This window comes from Conger conger, chromosome 9, assembly GCF_963514075.1.
Source record: "Conger conger chromosome 9, fConCon1.1, whole genome shotgun sequence".
Taxonomy (NCBI): domain Eukaryota; kingdom Metazoa; phylum Chordata; class Actinopteri; order Anguilliformes; family Congridae; genus Conger; species Conger conger.
The window spans coordinates 48,281,813-48,302,788 of record NC_083768.1 but is presented as its reverse complement, the minus strand read 5'-3'; the positions used below and the strand labels follow the sequence as shown (position 1 = coordinate 48,302,788).

General features: G+C 45.4%; 1 protein-coding gene across 1 annotated transcript in view; it reads right to left on the bottom strand.

The window, feature by feature from the left end:
• Positions 1–20,976, bottom strand: part of bop1 (BOP1 ribosomal biogenesis factor) — a 65,223-nt gene that overhangs the window by 39,381 nt on the left and 4,866 nt on the right. The window contains exon 3 of the mRNA XM_061254099.1: positions 18,213–18,392. Within this exon, the coding sequence (XP_061110083.1) occupies positions 18,213–18,392 (180 nt within the window). The remainder of the gene's footprint in view (positions 1–18,212; positions 18,393–20,976) is intronic.

Below are 20,976 nucleotides of genomic sequence, written 5' to 3'. Positions count from 1 at the left end.
CTGGTGTAGTGTCTAAATAAAAAGCAAGCCTATTTTATTAATGCAAGCCCGCTTTAAAGATGGATGCCTTGCTCCTCAGCTCTCCTTAGAAAGTTTGACGAGACTGTTGAAACAGGCGCATGTTACGAATCACGCAAGCTCAGAGAGAGAGTGAGCTCGCCCTCCAGTTAATCGGTACACACAGTACTGAAAGCGCACTGTCTCAAAGTAAATTACAGCTGCGGCTAAGATATCATGACGTTGATCAGAAATCAAGACGACGATCAGAATTTTTGCAATTGCGTTCAGCGAGCCTCAGGCCCTGAGGCTTTTAGATTTGACTTCCGCTTTGAGTAACTTTGTTGCAATAACCTCAAGCCAGCTCCTTTACCTCAACTGCACCAGTGAAAATCCGGCCGTGTAAATGCTTTCTGAAGTTCTTTAAACATTTCATTTTTTTTAAACCTGGAAAAAACATTTGGGCAAATTTTAGGAGATAAGCACATCTGCTATGTCCATCAGTAAATAAGAGGAAACCACAACAGGACCAAACAAAACATGCCAATTCACTCAAGAAAGACAGAACATGCAACAGAACCAAATACCAGTGACACAAAACCAGAACACGATTTCCTCCCCTGAAAACTTTTTAACAAAACTGAACAATTAAATTGAACCTTCAGCTTGACACAGAGCTCATTAAGAGCTCCTAATATTGTATAGCACGCTTGTCCAATCATAACCAAAAGTCATAACCAAATCAATAACTGGGAGTTCCTCCTGATGAGGAGTTTTACCTTTACTGAACAAATCCCATTTAATTCATATAAAGGAGTCTGCCCAGAGGTTGAACTAAAACTAGCTGTTAAACTAAACAGACTACACGTCTACCGAGAGCAAAGAACTTTGTGGATTTACAGTGGTGGCAGATCCTCCAGTGTTTGTTATGTCCAGCATCAAGGCCAAATTATACTTCTGAAGCAATTTAGAATTCAGAGCCTTTTCTCCAGGTAATTATTTTAGGTTTAGTTTTATTTATATTAATCTCAATAAAGGAATATAAATATTTCATATTTCACTGATCGCAGACTTCTTTAAATTTGGATTAATATTCATCAAACCATTTTATTTTATGCTTACATAAATACTGATAGAGAGAGAGATAACTTAATTCTTGAGGCCAGTTTATAGTCCAGTGAAAGACACGCAGATTGTTTATGAAAGTTTTATTGTCACCTGACAGACTGTGGTCATTGTCCTTAGCAAAAAGCATAAATGTACTCCAGTCGCCCAGAGTATAAACCAAACATTGCTACGACCAGCAGCATCCATAGCAGAAACGCTCTGTCGCTGGACTATAAACTGGATTTATGGCACATTAATAATGCAGCCTTGTTGTATTTATCACATTTAAATTTAAACTAATCTAAAAGTTGTTTGCAAACAACAACTTCCCAGGGTTGGTACTCACTTTAAAACGGGGAGAATCTGTAAGTGGTGTAAAGGCTTGATAATACAGCATTTTACCCTGGAAATAAGCGTCTTTGGGTACAACATACTGGAACAAAATCTATTAAATCACTATTAAATCACCACCATTATAGATCGTTGTATAAACCAAATTCAGTCACTTACAACAGCAAGCATATCAGGTATCATATTAAATATAACCTAATTCATTTTAGTATGTGCAATATAATTCCTTCACTGTGGAATAGTAAAGTCCATTTCAGTCACCATCTTTCCTCACAGAGCATATTCAGAATATCTGTGAATTAAAAAAACTGGGAATATTCTTAATTTCGTAATGTAAAATGCACGACTCCATTCGTAGTCGCAAAAATGTCTGCATTTGAAATATTAATTCAAAATCGTATGCTAAATAAAATACATGATTCTTCATCTTTGAATGTGCAATTCAATTATGTAAAATTAGGCTACAAGTAAAGAGAGGGGAAAATCACATTCCAGGCCATTTTTACCTTGCAAAGTTTCCCCAGACTGTTGTCTTTTTAACTAAATGCATATTTGCAAATATAGGATTAGGCCATTTTGAATGTCTGCCATTACGCTAATCATCAAGCTATGTGTACGTTTTCATACTTTCTATCTTCCTTGAAATCCACCTGGAAAAACCATCTCATCACATCAAGTCACAAACTTGCACAGGGTTTGAAAACCAACTGCCGGTCTCGCGCAGCCTCTGCCTCTTACAGGTGGTCAATCGGGGGTGGGGGTGGTGAGCAGTGGGGCTGACTGCACAAAGTGCCCCATTAAAAGACCGCTGACAGTGACAGGCCTGCCCTGACTCAGGCGGCACTCTAAACGGCCAGCTGCACGCCGCTGAGGGGCAGATGGGATCCGCAGGTAGGCCCCCTGGCAGCCTGCCCGTCCCCGACCCGGCCGTCTGGCTATGGAGGAAGCGACCGCACCTCTGGAATTCCTCACTCTCTCGCTCTCCTTTTCACTCTCATCTCTCCCCCCCCCCGCTCCCTCTGCTTCCTACCGCACTCGCGCCTGAGGGAGAGCTGTTCGCTCGACGATCCTCCCGCTTTCGGGGGACGCTGCGTCCGTCCTCCGTTCCCCTGTCGCGTCCAGAACCCGCTGCGCTCGACCGCCGTGCTCACTTTTCTGATGGTCTCTCGCACTGCCATGGGCTAAAGCACAAGCTACTTATCAGGCGACAGGTGCCATCAAAACAGGACACGGAACAAACTACAGGGCGCTTTGGTGTGGTTGTGTGCACGTGTCTGTGTCTGCCACACTTATTCAGCTCATCAGTCCTACTTAGTATCATCCACTGCAATGAATTCATAACAATTATAACTTCACCACGATAACACCAGTACCATCATCGCAATGAATGCACAGTACACACCATCATAATGCCATAAATATAAGAAGTATACAAAAATAATACCAGAAGTAAAATGAGAAACCTCAACAAATACTGACATTTTTTACCGTTGAGCATTAGTCACAAAACAGATTCCCAGACGCTGCCGTGAGCGACTGGGACCGGGTATGAGGGTGGCTACAACTGAAAGCAATTTTGCCGTTCTCATAACAGACAGCGCACCTCGGCGTGTGACACTCCGTCTGAAGGCACAATATAACTCCAGCGCAGACATCTGGTTTCAGTTGGTAATATCTTGCCCAATATGTATTCTGTGAACTTCCAACAGTGTAATAAGACCGTTTAAACCACTTTTCTTCTTCTTCCTTCTCCCGCATTATCTCCCAGGACCAAATGTCTTTAAACCCGCTGATAAGATGGGGAGACTTTGGCAAGATATTTCAGTCAGTCACAATCACAGACTGACGTTTGTGGCGGTAAAGGGGCAAAACGCAGGTGTTGTCAACTTGTGGCTTTGCCATGGTTTTTTTTCTTTCAGTCTTCCCCATACACACACTGCACTGGCATAAAACAGGCTGCCACAGAGCCAGCAAACAACACAAGGCATCAACTGATCTCTGCCTATTGTAATTCTCTTTCAGCACGTAAATTCTGTTATTGTCGTCTCAACAACTGGCGGTGACAGACAACCTCCATGACCAGATATTAGGGCTGTGATATTGGCACTTCCTTTTGTTCCTCGGCTTTGACTGCATTGTAATGAAAACGAAGACATCCGAAATAACATTTCTGAGCATTTATTATGAAAATGTAAACTAACAAATTGGCCATAATTTCATGCTGAACAAAACAAGGCACTTCATACCAAGTAATCGGGGGAAACTTCAAGTTGTGAATTTAAGCTCCGCACGAAAAAAAAAAAGTTCTGCACACGTTTTATTGCAAGACTGAATGGTCAGTTCGCTCAAGCTGAACAAAATGTCTGGAGTACAAATATGTGTACTGTTACACCCAACCAGAGGCCTGTACCTGGGAGAAAAGGCCAAATTTACACCCCCGCCACTAAAGATTATAGTAGCTCTGAGGAAGAGAGTCGGCATAAAATGTTAACCACTGCATTTTAATTGCAAATAAACATATTTAAAGAGGTAACAGATGCAGATCATTTAAGAGATAATGTTCACATTTCTCTTGATGTTATTATGCATTTGCCCTTGATAAACAGCCTAGTAAAATGATTGTGGGATCATTTAAGCTTTAAAAAAATATAAAATTAGGCTGGTCAGACTGTAAATCATGCTGTGTGTGTACTTTGGCTATAGAAACCTTGGCCGTTCCAGCACGTCTTTAATGATGCAAATCTGTTTAAGCTGATGCAGTCCAGCTTCTCTCGAAAGTAAACGGTTTGTGCTTAGAGAGGAAAAAGGTTAATATTGAACCAAATAAATTCAGATTCAATAAGTATTTCTGCTCTCACTTTCTAGCTTCCATGACTTCCCAAATGTAGGACAGAAAACCAATTTTGTAAACCAAGAAAAGCTACACATTTAAGAATTCTGGCAACAAGTGTTCACATCGGAGATGCCCAAATTGCATTTACCATTATTTTTTCTGCATCTTGTCTTGTCTTTACCAAAGCTGCACTGCACTCATGACTTATGACATTTCTTGCAGAAAGCATAGAAAGCCAAAGGGAGGCAAACCCTCTGAACGCAACACAAGGAATTTGAAGGGACAACCCACAGCTGTTCTCCAATGGCTCATGTTTCTCACAAGCACAACCTACCTGGAGAGGTTAATTCATTTTAGTGAGGTCAAAAGGAGCTAGGTAGTCCTCACCTGTACACTCCACCAAATAGTCAAATCGCATAAAATTTTACTTAAGTCCATGGAAAAATCTGAATGGGGACTCCCATCGTCTGACTGAATGGTGAAATAATCTCACCCCAAATGACATGTAAATGCTGGTGTGACCTCATGCAACACTGACCAAGGCTGAGAAAATGCATGCAAATGTTGTGTCCAGCAGAATTTGATTATTGTAACCAAAGATGCAAATGTTTTATAATCACAAAGAAATGTCAGGAGCAATAACATTGACCTATCTAGTAGGGGTACATGACAGATATACGTTGCAATGTTTTATCAGACAAAATGTCAGAAACAAAAACAAAAATATCTGCTCATACTGGGCCAGACTTCTGAATTTAATTAGTCTCAATACACGAATACGCGGTTTATAACAACTCAATTACAAACCTATGGGATTTATTTATGTAAACAACCCATTCTCTTTCATGCTTTGTTCGTCTTGTTTTGGCGCTTGGTTTTCTGTTGTATTTTCACAGCTCAGAGCAGATATAAATAAAACTGGCATCCTTCACTTTCAAGAGAAAGGCTGAACTCGAGCTCAATGGGAAAGGTTAGGTTAGGGTTTGTGGTCCTACGGTGGGAGTGGGGAGGGGGTTACAATCTCTATTCCAAGAAAAACAACACACGATGACAGTATTTCCTGTCATATTTTGAACAAGAACACGCAGCCAACTGTTGCTCTGCCCTGCACCTGTCAGCTATTCCTGGTCATCAACCGTCGGGGGGGAAACCGCCAAACCACCGTCGATGTCCGTTCACAAGGAGGGGAGACGGGGGGAGCGGGGGGAGCAGTACAGCCGGCGAGGGCAGGCGTAACTTGGAATCCAAACAGAGCAGACAGAAGCGCCCACTCGACAAAGAAAGCAATACTCGAAAGACCGAGCGAGCGAGCCAGTCCTGTGCCTCCAGGCTCAACTTTGATCGTAGTCCTTCCTCCTTATTAGGGCTTTTCCAGCCGGATTACACAGCGGGCCCTGCGGCTGCGACCATTTCCCCTTCTCCCTTCCCCTGTCAGGTACCGCGGGCGATGACATCATCTCGGTTCCTGGCCCGCGCTCCGGTCTCCGGCGAGGGCGTCTCACCGCAGCGCACCCCGCCGAGCCTCGTCCCGCCGCCTTCCGGGGCCTTCCAGTCCGCTGGACCGACCCCAGGGCTCCAACCACGGGCCCCCACGGACACAGCAGCTAGCGACGGCGCTCTGCGGGCGGAATCGCGCGGTGTCGCGCCTCACCCGATGCCACGGGGACCGTAGCTGGACACCAGAAGGTTCCGCCCACCCCCCTCCTTTCCCTCTTTTTTAATTTTTAACATCTCTGTCCTGCAAAGTAAAGCAGAGCCTATGAAAATAAGAGTGTTCATTATTTCCAAAATGGCAAAACCACAATTCAAAAAAAGGTAATCTTAGGGTCAAGTCCTCACTTGCTTATGAAAAGCAGAAGACCAAAAAAATAAAAAATAAAAAACTTGACAGGCTGACTGTCGCCCGTCACGGATTCAGCAGCACATTATCACGATGAATAAATTATTTCAGAGATCTTGTACGCGGGGCTTAACCTTCGTGTACGCATGTGGAAATTTGCGTTTTTGGCTAGGCGGTTTTAAACGATTTTTCCACCTGGACACACATCCGGTATATCATTCAAAGAAGTCGTTATTTATTGGAAATTAAATGTCTAAGGATGCCCCTAAGCGTTCCAGGATAGGACTATATTACGACAGAAGAGAAAGTCATTTAGGCATTAGAGTGGTTAGGCCGTGGTCGCGTTCTCCAGTTCCACCATAAATAAATATATGCCAGTGATGTCGTTTCAGAATTCTGTGTCCGAGTGGTGGAGAGACCAGCCCCGTGTCTTACTGAATGGATGCAGACTTTCATTAAAGGGAGAGCAGACGGCACACGGACCAGCAGGCCAGCGAAGCGACGGACAGTTGAAACAGAAGAAGGCGGTGGGGCCGTAGCGAGGACGGTTTGCTTTTACCGCTGTCCTCCCACGTCGCGCTCAAGAGACGGAGGGCGGTAAACGATTTTGCAGTCCCTGCCGTGAAAACGCGCCCGGGTCCGCTAACAGGGGTAGGAGGGTACAGACGCGAACGAGAAGCGGTCTAGACGCTCGTCTCTCGGCTACACTGGGGGCAACAGCCCCCCCAAACCCCACGCACTGCCGGTTCCACTCCCACCAGCTTCCCAGGGGTGCGTTCGGGGGGCTGCCCCCGCCTGCAGTTGGTTTCAATCAGGCCTTCTGGCAGGACGCACGCTGGGCCAACGGGGAGCAGTGCAGAAGACCGGATGAAAGGAAGTCCTGCAAACTACGGAACGACAGGTGGCTAGTTTGGCAATCCCTCCCGAAACGCCCCCGCGCCTCCCCCCCTCCTCCACGCACCTGTGTGGCTCCCACATCCCGCGGCCCGGTCCCCGTGCGCACAGCCAAACCGGCGCGCGATTTCTCCAACCACCCCCAGACACGTCCTCTGTATCAACATTCCCCGACTAAGAAAACACAACTCCGCTCTCCTTAAAAAGACTATTAAAAAGAGATTTCCTGCTGACAGAGCTATGACAGGCCAAGATTCCGCGTAATTTACTACTGATCTGTCAATTTTATCGCCATATCGATTTCAGAGGAACGGCAGAGGACTGAATGCAAACCTTTGTCTCCGATGTAGAGCGCTCGGAGAAAGCAGGAGGCACTAGCACGGACCATAGAAATAATAACCCAATTTCCTCACACCCGAGATTAGAGGAACAGAGGCAATTATGATCGACATAATTTTTGGCTGGCATGAAACCAAAATCGTTAGCGGTTTGTCACATTTTCTACAGTCAGACAGTGTGTGTGTGCCTCCATGACATGAGACCCAGTTTCGTTCTTCATAAGGTTACTGTGCCAAACAACGCATCATTACCAATACTAGGTGTATTCAACAATGTGAAATATTCTACCTTTAGCCAAGGGCCCTGTTACTGAAATCATGGTCCTTGAGGGCTGAGAACTGCTGGTTTTCCATCCTCCCGTTACCTGGGAATCTTTTCTGGCTAAGCAGTAGTGCTAGTTATTCAGTAAATTCCCCCCAAAAAAAATTTTTTTGAAAAAAAAAAAAAATAAAAAAAAAATAAAAAAAAAGATTTGAGCACCCATGGCCCAGGGAACGTGTACGCGTGAGAAGATCTTCCCGAGGCATGCATTCAAATTTTTACGGCCATCTTGGATAACAAAAACATGTTGCAGTGAAAATAGTTTCCAGCATATTTATTTTTTGTTGAAAGTCCATGTAGTGCAGGTCTCAGCAGAGTAGAATATACAGGTCTTCAGATTAAGACCACATACTCATTTAATCTCACTTAATCGTCTCAGGGGGATATAAAAGAGTGTACAGACAACAGCAGACAAGTCTCACTGCCCGCAGGGAGTGGCAGAACCACCCAGTAGCTCTGGTGATAATGGCGGAGTTGAGAGAAAGTCTGAAGTCACCGTGTTCCCATTGCTAGACATGTAAACACACAATCAATAACCATGCCCCGCTCTTTAAGGCAAAACGCTGAAATGTACTAAAGTACTTCAAAAGTAGCACAACTTGTGGTATGGTTGAGCGCAGTGGTTTATTGCACCAAAATGACTCATTTAGTGGAAGTTCAATCAAAAACAGCTTCCCAGCGAAGCCCCTGTGGAGGATGACGCGGGCGAGTGAGTGAGTGTCTGATCGCTTGGTCCCGATTTGCGAGCACTCTTTTACCCCCCGGTAATCGAACACCACCCATGTTCTCCCGGCTATTCTGATTTGATGAATCGAAAGCAGCGTCCAGCCAATGGTGCCGAGCACAACTGCTCTTTGTTTTAACAGCGCAAATACTACAAAAAAAACCACACCATGTCTGCTATAACACAAAATATATTAATCATTTTAGTTTTTTTTTCTTCCCCCTTTCTTCCTAAAAAATCAATTACAGCCAAATGGCTCCCAGGAAAAAAAAAAGAAATAAACCTCGCCATATGCAAACGTAAGGGCTGGTTATGCCTTTAATAAAGAGAGAAACGTTCTCTTATGAATGTCGAAAGCAGTAGGGGCGAGTTTAAATCAGAAGCAGATACCAGAAAACTCTTGATGGCATTGGGAAAGGCGCGACCAACTCAACTTCCTACGCTCTTAACGGCTTCGCCGACTTCCATAAAGGAAGTTTTAGTGGCCGCTGAGGGCTGGCAATGGTTATTTCAATCCCATGCAGTAGCAGACCCCCCTTTCCCCATTACGGATATACCTGGCTGGTGGTGGCGGACTAGAACTTTTTTGAAGCAAAATAATTTAGTTCCAGTAAAAAAAAACATTTTAAAATACATATTTGAACATAAATGGGGAAGAATCCAGAGTTTTCATTGTGCAGGCAGGCCGGTGTAGTGAGGAAACGCATTAGACTGTAGAACTTTGCTGTGCTTCTCATATGGTCAGCTGGTCAGGGCCTGGTCTGCAGTTTCTCCAGCTTCATAATGAAGTTTCTAGTCCCCAATTCTTTACGGCCTGCCCGGGGTGAGGAGTTCAAGTTCGGGCCTTCTCCTGCGGTCAGCTCGCTCTCTGGTCACGGGGGGAAGCTTTTACGCATGTCCTGAGAGAGTTTGGGTCGCTTTAGTGACTCGGTTAACAGCTTTGGGTTTCTCGTTTTTTGCTTGCCTGGTTTTTCATCTTCGGGATCCGGTTTGAAATGTTTAAAGCCTGGGAGAGCCCAGACCAGGCCCACTCCACTTGAAATGTTTAAAGCCTGGGAGAGCCCAGACCAGGCCCACTCCACTCGTGTTTCTTTAATTGGTTCATTTTCTCGGTTGGATCACAGTGACCCCTGCTGGCAGGCAGCAGGAACTGCACGTACGGCCTGTCTACAGGGACGGCGGGCAGGGAGGGTGAAGGCCCGAGGTGTGGTTGATAGTGACGTGCAGCTGAGAACACATGCTCTTTTAACGGGGACTCTTTAGACTCAAACACGCTCCATACTGACACGTGCTCTTGTCACCCTAACAACCGTGGACAACGTTTTATTCCACTTCACCTCGAGGCCATCAAACATCTCTTACCTCAGGACTGGAAGTGAACTAACACAGTTTTTATCGTAAACTAACCTCCTCTGTTCCATTTGTCAGGTCCCAGCGGATGACTGCAGGCTACAGTGCTTGGAGAGAGAGATGGAGAGAGGGAGGGGAAGCACAAGGGAGGAAGAGAAAGGGAAGGAAAAAGGGAGAGAAATGATGCAGAGAGAGGGAAGGAGGACAAGAGAGGTGAAAGTAGGAGAGGGAGAGAGAAGCCTTGCTCCCCCGAGCACCACACTGCAGCCAGCAGCTGGGGGCTGGACCCCAGTGCACTCTGTCCTCATCAATCGGGCCTGGACTTTAATACTGGAAAAAACCTCCCCCTGCTGTCAATCTGGGCCTTTAATAAAAACATAAAGTATAACGTTGCGGTCTCACTCGCTCTCATTACCCTCTGAGAGCGGGAGCGCAGGGGTGTCTGCGGAACTGTGAAAATCCCAGCTTTTATTGCCCTCAGCCAGTGCTGGAAAATTGGGATCGCCGCAGATCCCATCTGGTGCGCATTACCCCGCACCTGGAGCCTTCCCAATCATGAAATTAAACTTTGGGATTACCAAAATTTTATCCCGAAACCCCCACTTCCAGACATGTGTACCACCTTCCCATGGTTTTTCTGATTTTTTTAAATGGGGGGTGGGTGGGGGTGGGCACAGGAGGCTAACCTCACTGAACACGGGATACCCTGCATATCGTATTATCGACAGTGTTTGTTTTGCTTGCTAAGGGAAAGTAAACGGCTGAACTCCACTTGTTCCTGAGCCGGAGGGAACTCCAGGCGCAGGGGAGGGAGGGACAGTGGGGGTAGTCTGACTGAAGGGGGGAGTTTAAGCAAGCCTTTTAATGAAGGATAATAACAAGCAAGCCGTGGGGCCAAGAAATCAACCCAGCTACCTTCCAAACCACCAAAGACGGCCAATTAAACATGACCGATCCACTGTAAATCACGGTCACGACTGGTGGCCAGTGCCTGAGGCAAAGTACCACAAAAGTAGTGCACCTACACCCGTGCCACTGCCTCCGACCAGCACATTATGATGATGTTTTGTGTGCGCGCACACACACACACACACACACACACACACACACACACACACACACACACACACACACACACACACACACACACACACACACACAGGCAGGCACACACACAGGCACACACACAGGCACACACACAGGCACACACACAGGCACACACACAGGCACACACACAGGCACACACAGACAAGGTTACCTAGATATTTCAGGCCGGCAGGAGTCAACAGTACAGACATTTTCAGTCATTTAATTTTGTTCAATACGAACTCTGCTGTCAACATTATTAGAAAGTTACAGTTGAGTAGTACAGTAAAGTAGAATATATGTTGTATGCTTGCGGCGTGCAATTCCATTAATTTCCATATTGTCAAAATATCACACGCTTCACATTTTATACTTCCAAGATGTATATAAGATAAATGACAAATACATCAGTGTCATTTTCTTTATTTTTTATGATGACCAATACTCTTGGTCATCCAAGTCTACCAACAAGGTACCATGAAGGTGTATTCTCAAGCAGGCCATACTCTCCTCAGCAAATGGCATATTTGAGCAAAAACATTAGGAAAAACCTACAAAATACAATTATAAAATGTTCAGGACAATACACAACAAAAAATATTTGAACTACTTTCACTACATAGCATTCTGCCTCAATAAAATATTTACTGATTGTGAAAAGTATTCCCGCCATTTCACGTGTCATTTAGCCGCATGCAGACAGTCCTGGGCTACACTTTGCGCACTACAGTCCTACAACAGTCTGGTATCCAAGGGTGTGGGTTACCCAGGGCCGTGTGATTCAACAACAAACAGTGCTACGAGGAATTAGCGGCAGCTTCAGCTGAACACACAGTGAGGCCCGTGACCCCATGCTCCGCATAGGAAATGTCCCCAAAGACCGCCGCCCCAGCGATAACTTCTCTCTCCACCGTTCTTTGATTTCAGCGAGAGGGCTTCTCACGCTCCGCACCTTCACGCGCTTCATCTATCAAACTTTTTTTTGACGTCGGCGTCAGGTTTTGCGTGCCGTCCGTGGGTCGGCTTAATTCCAGTTTACCCCTTTGAATTTAGGGAATAGAATGTATTCCATGAGCTGGAAACGCTTGGGCAGCCCGCCGCAAATGTTGTAGCAAGTGGAAAAAAAGACGACGTGACAGACAAGTGGAAACTTCCTTTTCCAGCAACATTTTATTTTCCAGTCAAGTGTTGGAGAAGTGCAAATCAAAAGTGGATGTCAGAGACGCTATCGCTGGTTATGCAGTTACTATGTATGAGTGTATGTGTGTGTGTGTGAGAGAGAGAGAGAGAGAGAGAAAGAGGTGAGAAGAGAGAGAAAGAGTGAGGGGGGAGAGGAGAGAGAGATCTGGAATAGTAATATACATCCCTCTGCACAATTAGCATGGGCCTAAGTCAAGCGTCTCAGCTGGTGGGGTCATCTAGGGTTCCCGGGTTCAACCTTCAGTGAGCTGCCAGACTTACTCCAGTTCACCATGCCACTCTCCGCCCTCTGGCTCTCCAGGCAATTACACAACAGTTTCCTGATCCAGAATTTCACATTTTCAACCAACATCACGTTCAAGCAACCGTTTGCAGCAAATAAACTGGAAATGGAAAAGAATCCTGAAACAGATGTGCACAGAGATGCTAGATGGCAATGAACCATTGCATTAATTGAATTACGGTGTCTATTTATATCTGAACACTGCCCTCTGTAGGCAACTGTGGAACTGTACCGTAATAAAAATTACAGTACGTCGATTACCTTTTCATTTGGGTATTGCAGGTCATGGGTCATAGTCACAGTTGCTGTTTTCACAATAAAGGATATTTTAGAGGCGTACAGAAGTGTTTGGTGACTAGCTGGCTAACGGCAGGAATCAGGGCTTCTGTGATTTATTGTAAGCAATTATATAACAAGCAAACAAAAACAAACTGTCCCCAAAGAACACAGAGAAAGTAGTACCAGCATAACATAAATAGATTTTTTCATTTATAATTGTGAATTAAAAACTATAAAATATTTCTGCTCAGGTGTATAGAACACATTTTGTACAAGCTGATTTTGAGGGACCTGAAGTGTATTTTCTTTTCTTTTTTAAAGATATTTTTTAGGCCTTTTTCAGTTTTATTGGACAGTATATAGTATAGAGAGACAGGAAGAATGGGAGCGAGAGAGAGGGGAAGACATGCGACAAATGTCAGACGGTCGGATTCGAACCGCCGACGTTGCGGTTCGCAATGAGCATGCGGTCAGTGCTCAACAGGCTGCGCCACCGAGACACCCTGAAGTGTATTTTCTTGCTTGACACCATGAACCTCAGAAATGTTGTATGGAAGTATCGACGATCTTACATCAGCCAATTGGAAATGAACACTACAACAAAAACACAATGGAAAAAAACAACCAGAGAAAGCAAATTATACCTTCAAATGTACCTTTAAGTCACAATCAGAAAACACTGATGTCCATTTACTTCAGAAAATAAATGTGTGCTTTCACTAGGGCAACTGACATGTAGTTATTCCAAGCATCTGCTTTGCATGCAGTGTTGCTGATTGTCATTAAACCACCCAGGAAACAAAAATATGCAGTGCAGCATGTCAAAGGTAAAGACCAAAAGGCATTACACCGAACAGAAAAATCCCTTCACACAATCAGAAACGAGACTAAAGGTGATGCAATCATCTCAACCCTCCAGCTACCGATGCTCATAAATGCATGCTCTAACTGCCCAGACTTCCAGCTTTTTGGAAATGAAAACACAGCCTAAAAATACAGCTTGACTTCACCAGCCTTCTCAGAGAAGAAAAAAAAAGAAGAAAAACCACACAGGTATGTAAGAGCGATGCTCTGGACTCGAGCAGGGTTTACATCATGAGGAAACATTGGCACAAATACCCTGACTGAACGAAAAAAAAACTAAACTGCCAAATTAAGGGGGGAGGGGTGCGTGCTGTGGAATTGGTGGACTAGGCTAACTAACGCCTTTCCCCCGAAGAATCCCATCCAAGTTTCTGCTCACCACCCAGACATATCAGGCGTGCCAGAGGCCCGTCGAAATGCACGGGCGAATGACTAATCTCGAACGCCAGCATCCAGCGCCGCACGCAAATCTAAGCGCCTTCCAAAACGGAGTGGGAGTCTGCTCGCGCTCCAACTTGTAAAGAACTTGGCCTCCCGTCTAATATTTTTGATTGCCGTACCTCCCGTTACCCCCACCCCCCGTGCGCTCTTCGCTCCTCACCCTCCCCCCCCCCCCCTCCGCTGCTACCGAATTGAGTTCTCCCGCCGCGGCACGGCATCGCCGCGGCGACCGCGCGAGTCAGGAAGCTGGCTTCCAACGGGAGCCGGGCCGCTTTTATTCCACAATGTGTCTTCATTCATTTCGCGCTCCACATGGAAAAACCATTGCGGGGGAAAAAGCTCTTCCTCCCAGCGAGGCCTCGGACAGACACGGCCGTCTCGCATATTCCCTTTCAGCCTGCGAGCAGGAAATAGCCCTTTATTACGAGGGCGGGCGGGAGAGGGATTTGGTGGGGGGGTGGGGGGGGGAGGTTAGGGCTCGGGGACTTTTATTTGTGGACAGCTTGTGCCGAGGGCTGCAGGAGGTTGGGAGGCCGGAGCGCTGTCCGCAAGCGGGGGGCTAATTCAATACAAGCCAAATTGGCTCCGGACCACCATCGCTACACTCATACGCTGGAGCGTACCGTGACCACACGTAGAAGCCCGGGCTCTAAAGTTTCGAATGAGCACACTCCGGCGAATGGAAAGTTGAAATGGAGGAACGCTAAGTAGAGCGACGAGATTGAAGACAAATGTTTTCCGTTTCCCCCCCACCATCTGCTCCCGGCCGTTTCCTGCGACAAGAGCAAAAAATAAACACTCCGACGGGGAAAAAGAAAATTACAATTTCATAAAATAAACCCTTCAGACAAATTTGGAGAACCCGGCAGACATATTTTCAGAAGAACTCTGACACTGGTGGTTGGGCAGATGTGAAACGTGTTCAGTGGGTTCACTGCTTCCAAGTAAGAAGCCTCTTGGCTTTCCTTCATGATGGATGCTGGTCTGCGGCAGCAGAGGGAACACCCGGAGGACAGGCCCTGGATCATAAGGTCATGTTGGGAAGATCAGGATGCAAACACCACTGTCCTGCAAGCAGGAGCCACCCACCCCCGACACCACTGGAGCAGACATGGCTACGAACGACAGCACTACAGATCCCTTTTCATAGACCACAATCCCCTAATTCCCAGCAGGCTTAGTCAATGCCGATCACAGGCTTTGCGGGATGGAGATCCATGGTGGAAGGATGCAGGTCGTTCCATACTGCTCGAGGTAGAAGAGGTTTTAACCACCCAGGGTCACATTAAAGTTACAATAGGTGAGATTTTTGCAACAACATTGTTACAAGACCAGTGTAAATCCCTTCCTATCATTGAAGGGATTCAACATACACAGTTGATGGACCGACACTCTACGAAAACATTGTATAGCTGCACAATAACTCAAGCCCATTGGTTGAAAATTGATTCTTATTGCTGCAACCAATAGCGTGGGGGGGGGGGTTTCAACGTCAATGCGTTCACAGACAAGGGGGAGGGATAAACAGTGTTGTGGTTTGAGGGTGTTTGTTGCTGCGATTCCTCGACCGCTAGAAGTCCAAAATGACCTATTGTACCTTTAATTCCAGGGTGCTTCACCTTCCCCCGATACCGTGCCAGACTTCCAGCCACCAGCTGCCATCAGGGAGAGAGAATTCTCTCGTGAGCAGCACTAGCCCTCATGTGGCTGACATGAGAACGCAGCAGAAAAGCCGACACACTTCAGCTGCAGCGCTCCTTATGTGGATACCTGAAGCATTACAGTGACTCAAGAGGCCAAAATTGTGATTACAAGCAGAAAAGCTTGAAACAATACCAAGGCCTTAATGTTAGCAAAGCAGCTACTGGGGGATGTGCTCTGTGTCATTTGACAGGATACATAAGCCAATCCATGTTTACATTGGGAGCAAACTCGGGAACAACACCGGTGTTACGACGGATTCCCCGTCCACAGCCAATTGCCAGAAGCCGATTCGGATGGCCAGCCGGTTGCATGGCCTGGTAAATTTCAGGCCACAGCATGGTGAGGTTCAACAGCTTTTAATGGACAATAAAAATTAAACAGCAGAAGAATGCCAGGCAAGCAAATAGGAAAATTGTGATGGTCTAGAGACTCCAAGCCCAGCATCCCGTTTTCTAATGCATCCAGAAAACGTACTGAATTCATTGTTCAGGACACAAATCCATTCGCAAGAGTATGTCAATACCGACTGACCCAAAATATAGCAAAATGCAACTGCATAAATTATTTAAAACAATTATGCAACAGAATATTTTTCATTCATTGTTGTGCAGTTTAGAATAAACTGGCTCCAAAGGCTCCATCAAAAGCTCAAAAAACTGGCAGGAATGATGCAAAATCATATTCGATATATATGTACACTAACTCCGATTGACGAGCCGTATAAAGCCCCATCAGAGCTTCCACTCTGAATAGGTGCAACAAAGGTATGCAAGAAAAAGTGACCAGGAGTTCTTACGAAAGGAAAACTTCAGTGTTCCTTATTTGTATTTGACATTCATTTCATATTTTGCTGGTTTTTATTTTGTAGAACATAGATAATTCTTAAGATTGAGTAAACCCCTTTAGTAGCTTACTGTTGTATCCCTTGCATTTCAATCTGTCCACTCTACAGGCCTACTTCCCATTTAGGTGACGCTTTATCCAAAGCAACTTGCAGTTGATTAGACGAAGCAGGGGACAATCCCCCCTGGAGCAACGTGGGGTTAAGGGTCTTGTTCAAGAAGAACAACTGTGCAGATCTTATCGTAGCTATACCGGGGCCTGAACCACCAACCTTCCGGGACCCAGTCAAGAACCTCAGCCACTAGGCTACAGGCTGCCCCCTGATGGGGAGATGCGGACAAATGTACAAGACAACTGGTTTGTTGCATGAGCACAAACAGATAGAGATTTGTTTGGGATGACAATCTGAACAACGCCCAGCTCTGGAAACAGATCAATGGAGAGGAGGATCATCCAATACCAAGGTCTGTTCAAAGCCCATTCAAATGCAAGACGGAATGTACAGTAGTCTGGCCAAATTAATTTAGCATTAAGGTCGTTGTTAATGTTAGAGGCATTAGATCCATTCGCAAGACTGCCTTTCTTCTATTGATCTTCCAGTGTGAAACAGGACCCTATCAAAACCCTTTGCAAACAGATGGTAATTGGGTGTATGCTGGGCATCACATAGGATAACAGCCCAGCAAACATTTATCTCAGAAGGCAGCAGTCTACAAACAAACAGTTGCAAATATAATCTTGTATACTCCGGACACAAGGGTAAAAATGTATACCACCAATTTAACTTTGCCACTGGTTCACAGTGGCCCAAGTTAACATTTTCCCATCGAATACCAAATCAGTCTTAAACTTTTATATGCAGCAATTACAAATAATTACAACCACATTGTCGCTTCAATTAATAATGCACAAGGACTTCAAGATTACGTTGAGGGTAACAAAAAAGTTATCCCTAAGGGACAAAATATGAAAACTGCTAAAAACCTTTTTTTGAAAAGTCGTATGTTTTTCATTACTTTCATATTATGTATTCTATGGTTCACATGTACTAAATTGTTAATTTCTTCACTTGCTTAAACTTTGGTCACAGCTGGCTGAACATCCTGTACTTTGGCAGCACGACGTTACAGTGGGAAAACTACTGTGCCCACCTGCAGAAATCTAATAGTTCTGCCAGAAATTATAGGATCAATAATGGACTGAATTTTGGTTACCTTTCAAAGAATCCATAATATGTCCCCACTTAGCAACTGAGTAAGAATTTGAACTGTCTGTTCTAAGATTTTTTTCCCTTATTGTATCATTGGCATAGAGTTTTTTTTGTTTTTTTCTCCCAAAATGAGTTTTCCCCAATGAGCTAAACTGTAATACTATTGGAACTAGTTGTACAGGAATGGTCTGAATGCAGATTAACTGTCAATATCATCTCTGACCATTCTGCTTATGGTTTCCAATTACAGCAGAAACGGTTTTGTACAACACTGTCAATCATTGCTGAAGTTAGATTATTTCTCTTGACCAAACTCGACTTGACTCAGTTGTTTCCATTAAACATAAGACAATTCGGTATATTCTGATCTGATGCACCACTCAAATGAGACAGAAGTTAGATAGATGAGGGATGGGATTAGGGCCCTGTTACAGTACAATCACTCATCTCTGTGATAACCGTCCCCATCAGCCCTAGTGTTCACATTGCTGTAATGCGGCCCAGGTTTACACCCCCAGTGCATGGATGATGATGTCATCTCCTTACCTCCTCGTCTGAGGAATCCTGCTCATATTCGTCCTTCGGCGGAGGAACGGGCTTCGACACTTCACTGTCCAGCTCCGATTGTCCACTCTCCCCCACTCCTCCTCCTCCTCCTCCATCCTCAGACGCGCTCACCCTCCCCTTCTTCATCTTCTCCTTCAGAGGAGATTTCTGTTTCTGGCCCTGTGATGAACAGCAAGGACACAAACAGGTTTATTATTATTATTATTATTATTATTATTATTATTATTAGGTCATTTCTTTAAAAAGGTATTTTTGGACTTTGGCTTTTTTTGGTATATTTTTTGTTTCCTTTTTAAGTAAAAAAATTTCCAATCTGTGTTTAAGAGCCCCTGCGTTCATCATGTCAACGTCTGCAGTTTGAATACCTTTTTTCGCATGTAAATTTCTGCCAACAGATGGCTCGAGACATCGGTGTCTTGAGCCATCGGAAGGAAACCATGAATGATTAGAAATTATAATATCTGAAAAGTCATTGATCTAGCCAGAATAGAACCATGTAAAGTATGAATACTACTTAGTCTGAGGTAGGAGTGCATTATCACATGCAAGAAGCCTTCTATCCTGGCTAGCCCAATGGTAGAGAAATTGTACTTAAACTGTGACACTCAGTGATAAGTTGTGTTAGATTGACAACACTCGCTCGTAAGACCACGCAGATTTGTAACTAAGAAATAAAGAGCTAAACTTTCTTTAACCATCAAATTCGGTAACACTCTTTTCTTTCCCGAAACGCAACTGAAATCTACAGCAACTAACTGGATATTAATTACGAAAACAGAAGAATTCTTCAGTATGTAATATGCTCATTTCTACTCTGACAACCCCACTTCTACCCTATGTAAGAGAGTTTGCACATGACTTATAATGAAGCTGTTTATTTCGTTAAAGCTTCCTTCGTGTGATTTACAGAGACAATAAAAGACAATTCAGCACAAATAGCATCCATTTAAACACAAATAAAGCAGAAAACGACCGTCACAGACGGTATTTACTGTGGCCCATTAGTCTTGTCAAGGTTCTTTTAGAGAAAAGGGAGGAAAGTCTTTGAGGACCTCTGGGCAGGTAAGCAACCTGCTCTGATTTATATCTACTCAGGGAAACAGTATCTTTTGGACTAAAAAAGGCAAGCTGAAACACTTCCTCCCCAATGCCTAGTTAAATTGACATCATGACGGCTGTGCAGTTGATCCTTTTCCGAAAATTCAGAATGTGTGGAGGCCTAAGAGGCAGCGAAAAGCCCGCTATTCCCGCTCCAAAATGAACAATGGCGAGAACCTCGAGGGGGAACGTGGTCGCTGGCACTCGTTTTCTTCATCTTTCGAGGTGTGTTTTGAAGACGACGGGGGGTGACATACCCGCTCCCCGGCACTGCAGCGAGTAATGTGAAAAGCCTATGGGGCCCGCCGGTGAACGAGCGGGACCACCTTATGAAGTGCTACAGCTCAGTGCAGCAGGAGGCTAACAGGATCAATCTGTTTACTGTAAAAGTCAGGGAGGGGAAAATGTGGAAGGGGGTTTCGTGGAGGTAGGAGGTGAAAGGCAGATGAATTGTCCAGATGATGTGCATCTAGCCAAAAGCAGAGGTCTTACAGAGTGACTGTGTATCAAAAACCAGCCCGGCTGGACTTCCAGCCGGGGCTGGCTCCCTGCCTGCCTGACCACAACCACCAGGGAAATGAGGTGTGGGACTCAAGGAAGGGCAACTGGATCTGGTCTAGCTCAGCTGAAGAAAAAAGCCTGCAGACAAACAAGTGGAGTGTGACTACGTCAAAAATAAATGTCAATAATTTTTTACTCTTGGCCCCATTAAGAGGACAACAAACTATGTCGCTTGATGCTATTCCACATATGGAGCCATTTAAAATCGGATATTTATGGCTGTGTAAAGGGGGCTTCAAATCCAGGCCTTCTTGTATCTTTTTTTAATGCACGCTCGCATACCCGCACAGATCGACACACGCCCACACGTGCGTGCTCTGGCCCAAAATGAATTCTTAACTCTCCAACGGCTTCAAATCCGCCCAGTGGAGGAAAGGTGGGCCCCAGGTCACCTGTAAGCCTTCCCCGCTTCGGCCCAATTACAGGCAGAACAGAGCTGTGGAGCGTCATTGATGAGGATGTGTGCGTGGATCAGCTTGGACCTAACTCTAAAGCGTCTCTCCCAGAGGTGGAGTGTTCGTGCACCGGCGGGGGAAGCGGGCTAGACGTGTCTGAGGGGGCAAGCTTCCTGCGTGGGTGCGCGTGTGCGCGGCGAGCGGACCCTTCCTGGAAAGCTGAGCCTCGCTCTCCCGCCCACTCGGGCCTGGTCGGCGAGGCCTTCCCGCCGGGACCGTAAACCCACCGCCGGCCACATTAGCGTCTGCCCCGGAGTGTAACGGACCCCCGATACTTCATCCAGAGGAGCTCGGGAATTCAACATAAAAAACGAGGGCTGAACGGATCGGACGGCTGGAAGCTGGAACAATGCGTCCCGCCGTACGGAGTCTAATTCCAGACAAAGATTTCAAGGTTCCGAATTAGTTCCAGGATTTTTTCGATACCGTACACATGCTATTTTGCCAGATTTCGCTTAACCCTTTCCCGACGGCTATTAAGTCGCAGTTTGAATCAAGGGGGTGCATGATTTACAGCACAGCACTGAGATGTGGAATTATTGGATAGGTTCTTCATAAATTACTGTATTATGAGTCAAGTAAATAGGCTTTAACATCATACTCGTGAGGGAGGGTGTGGTATAATCGAT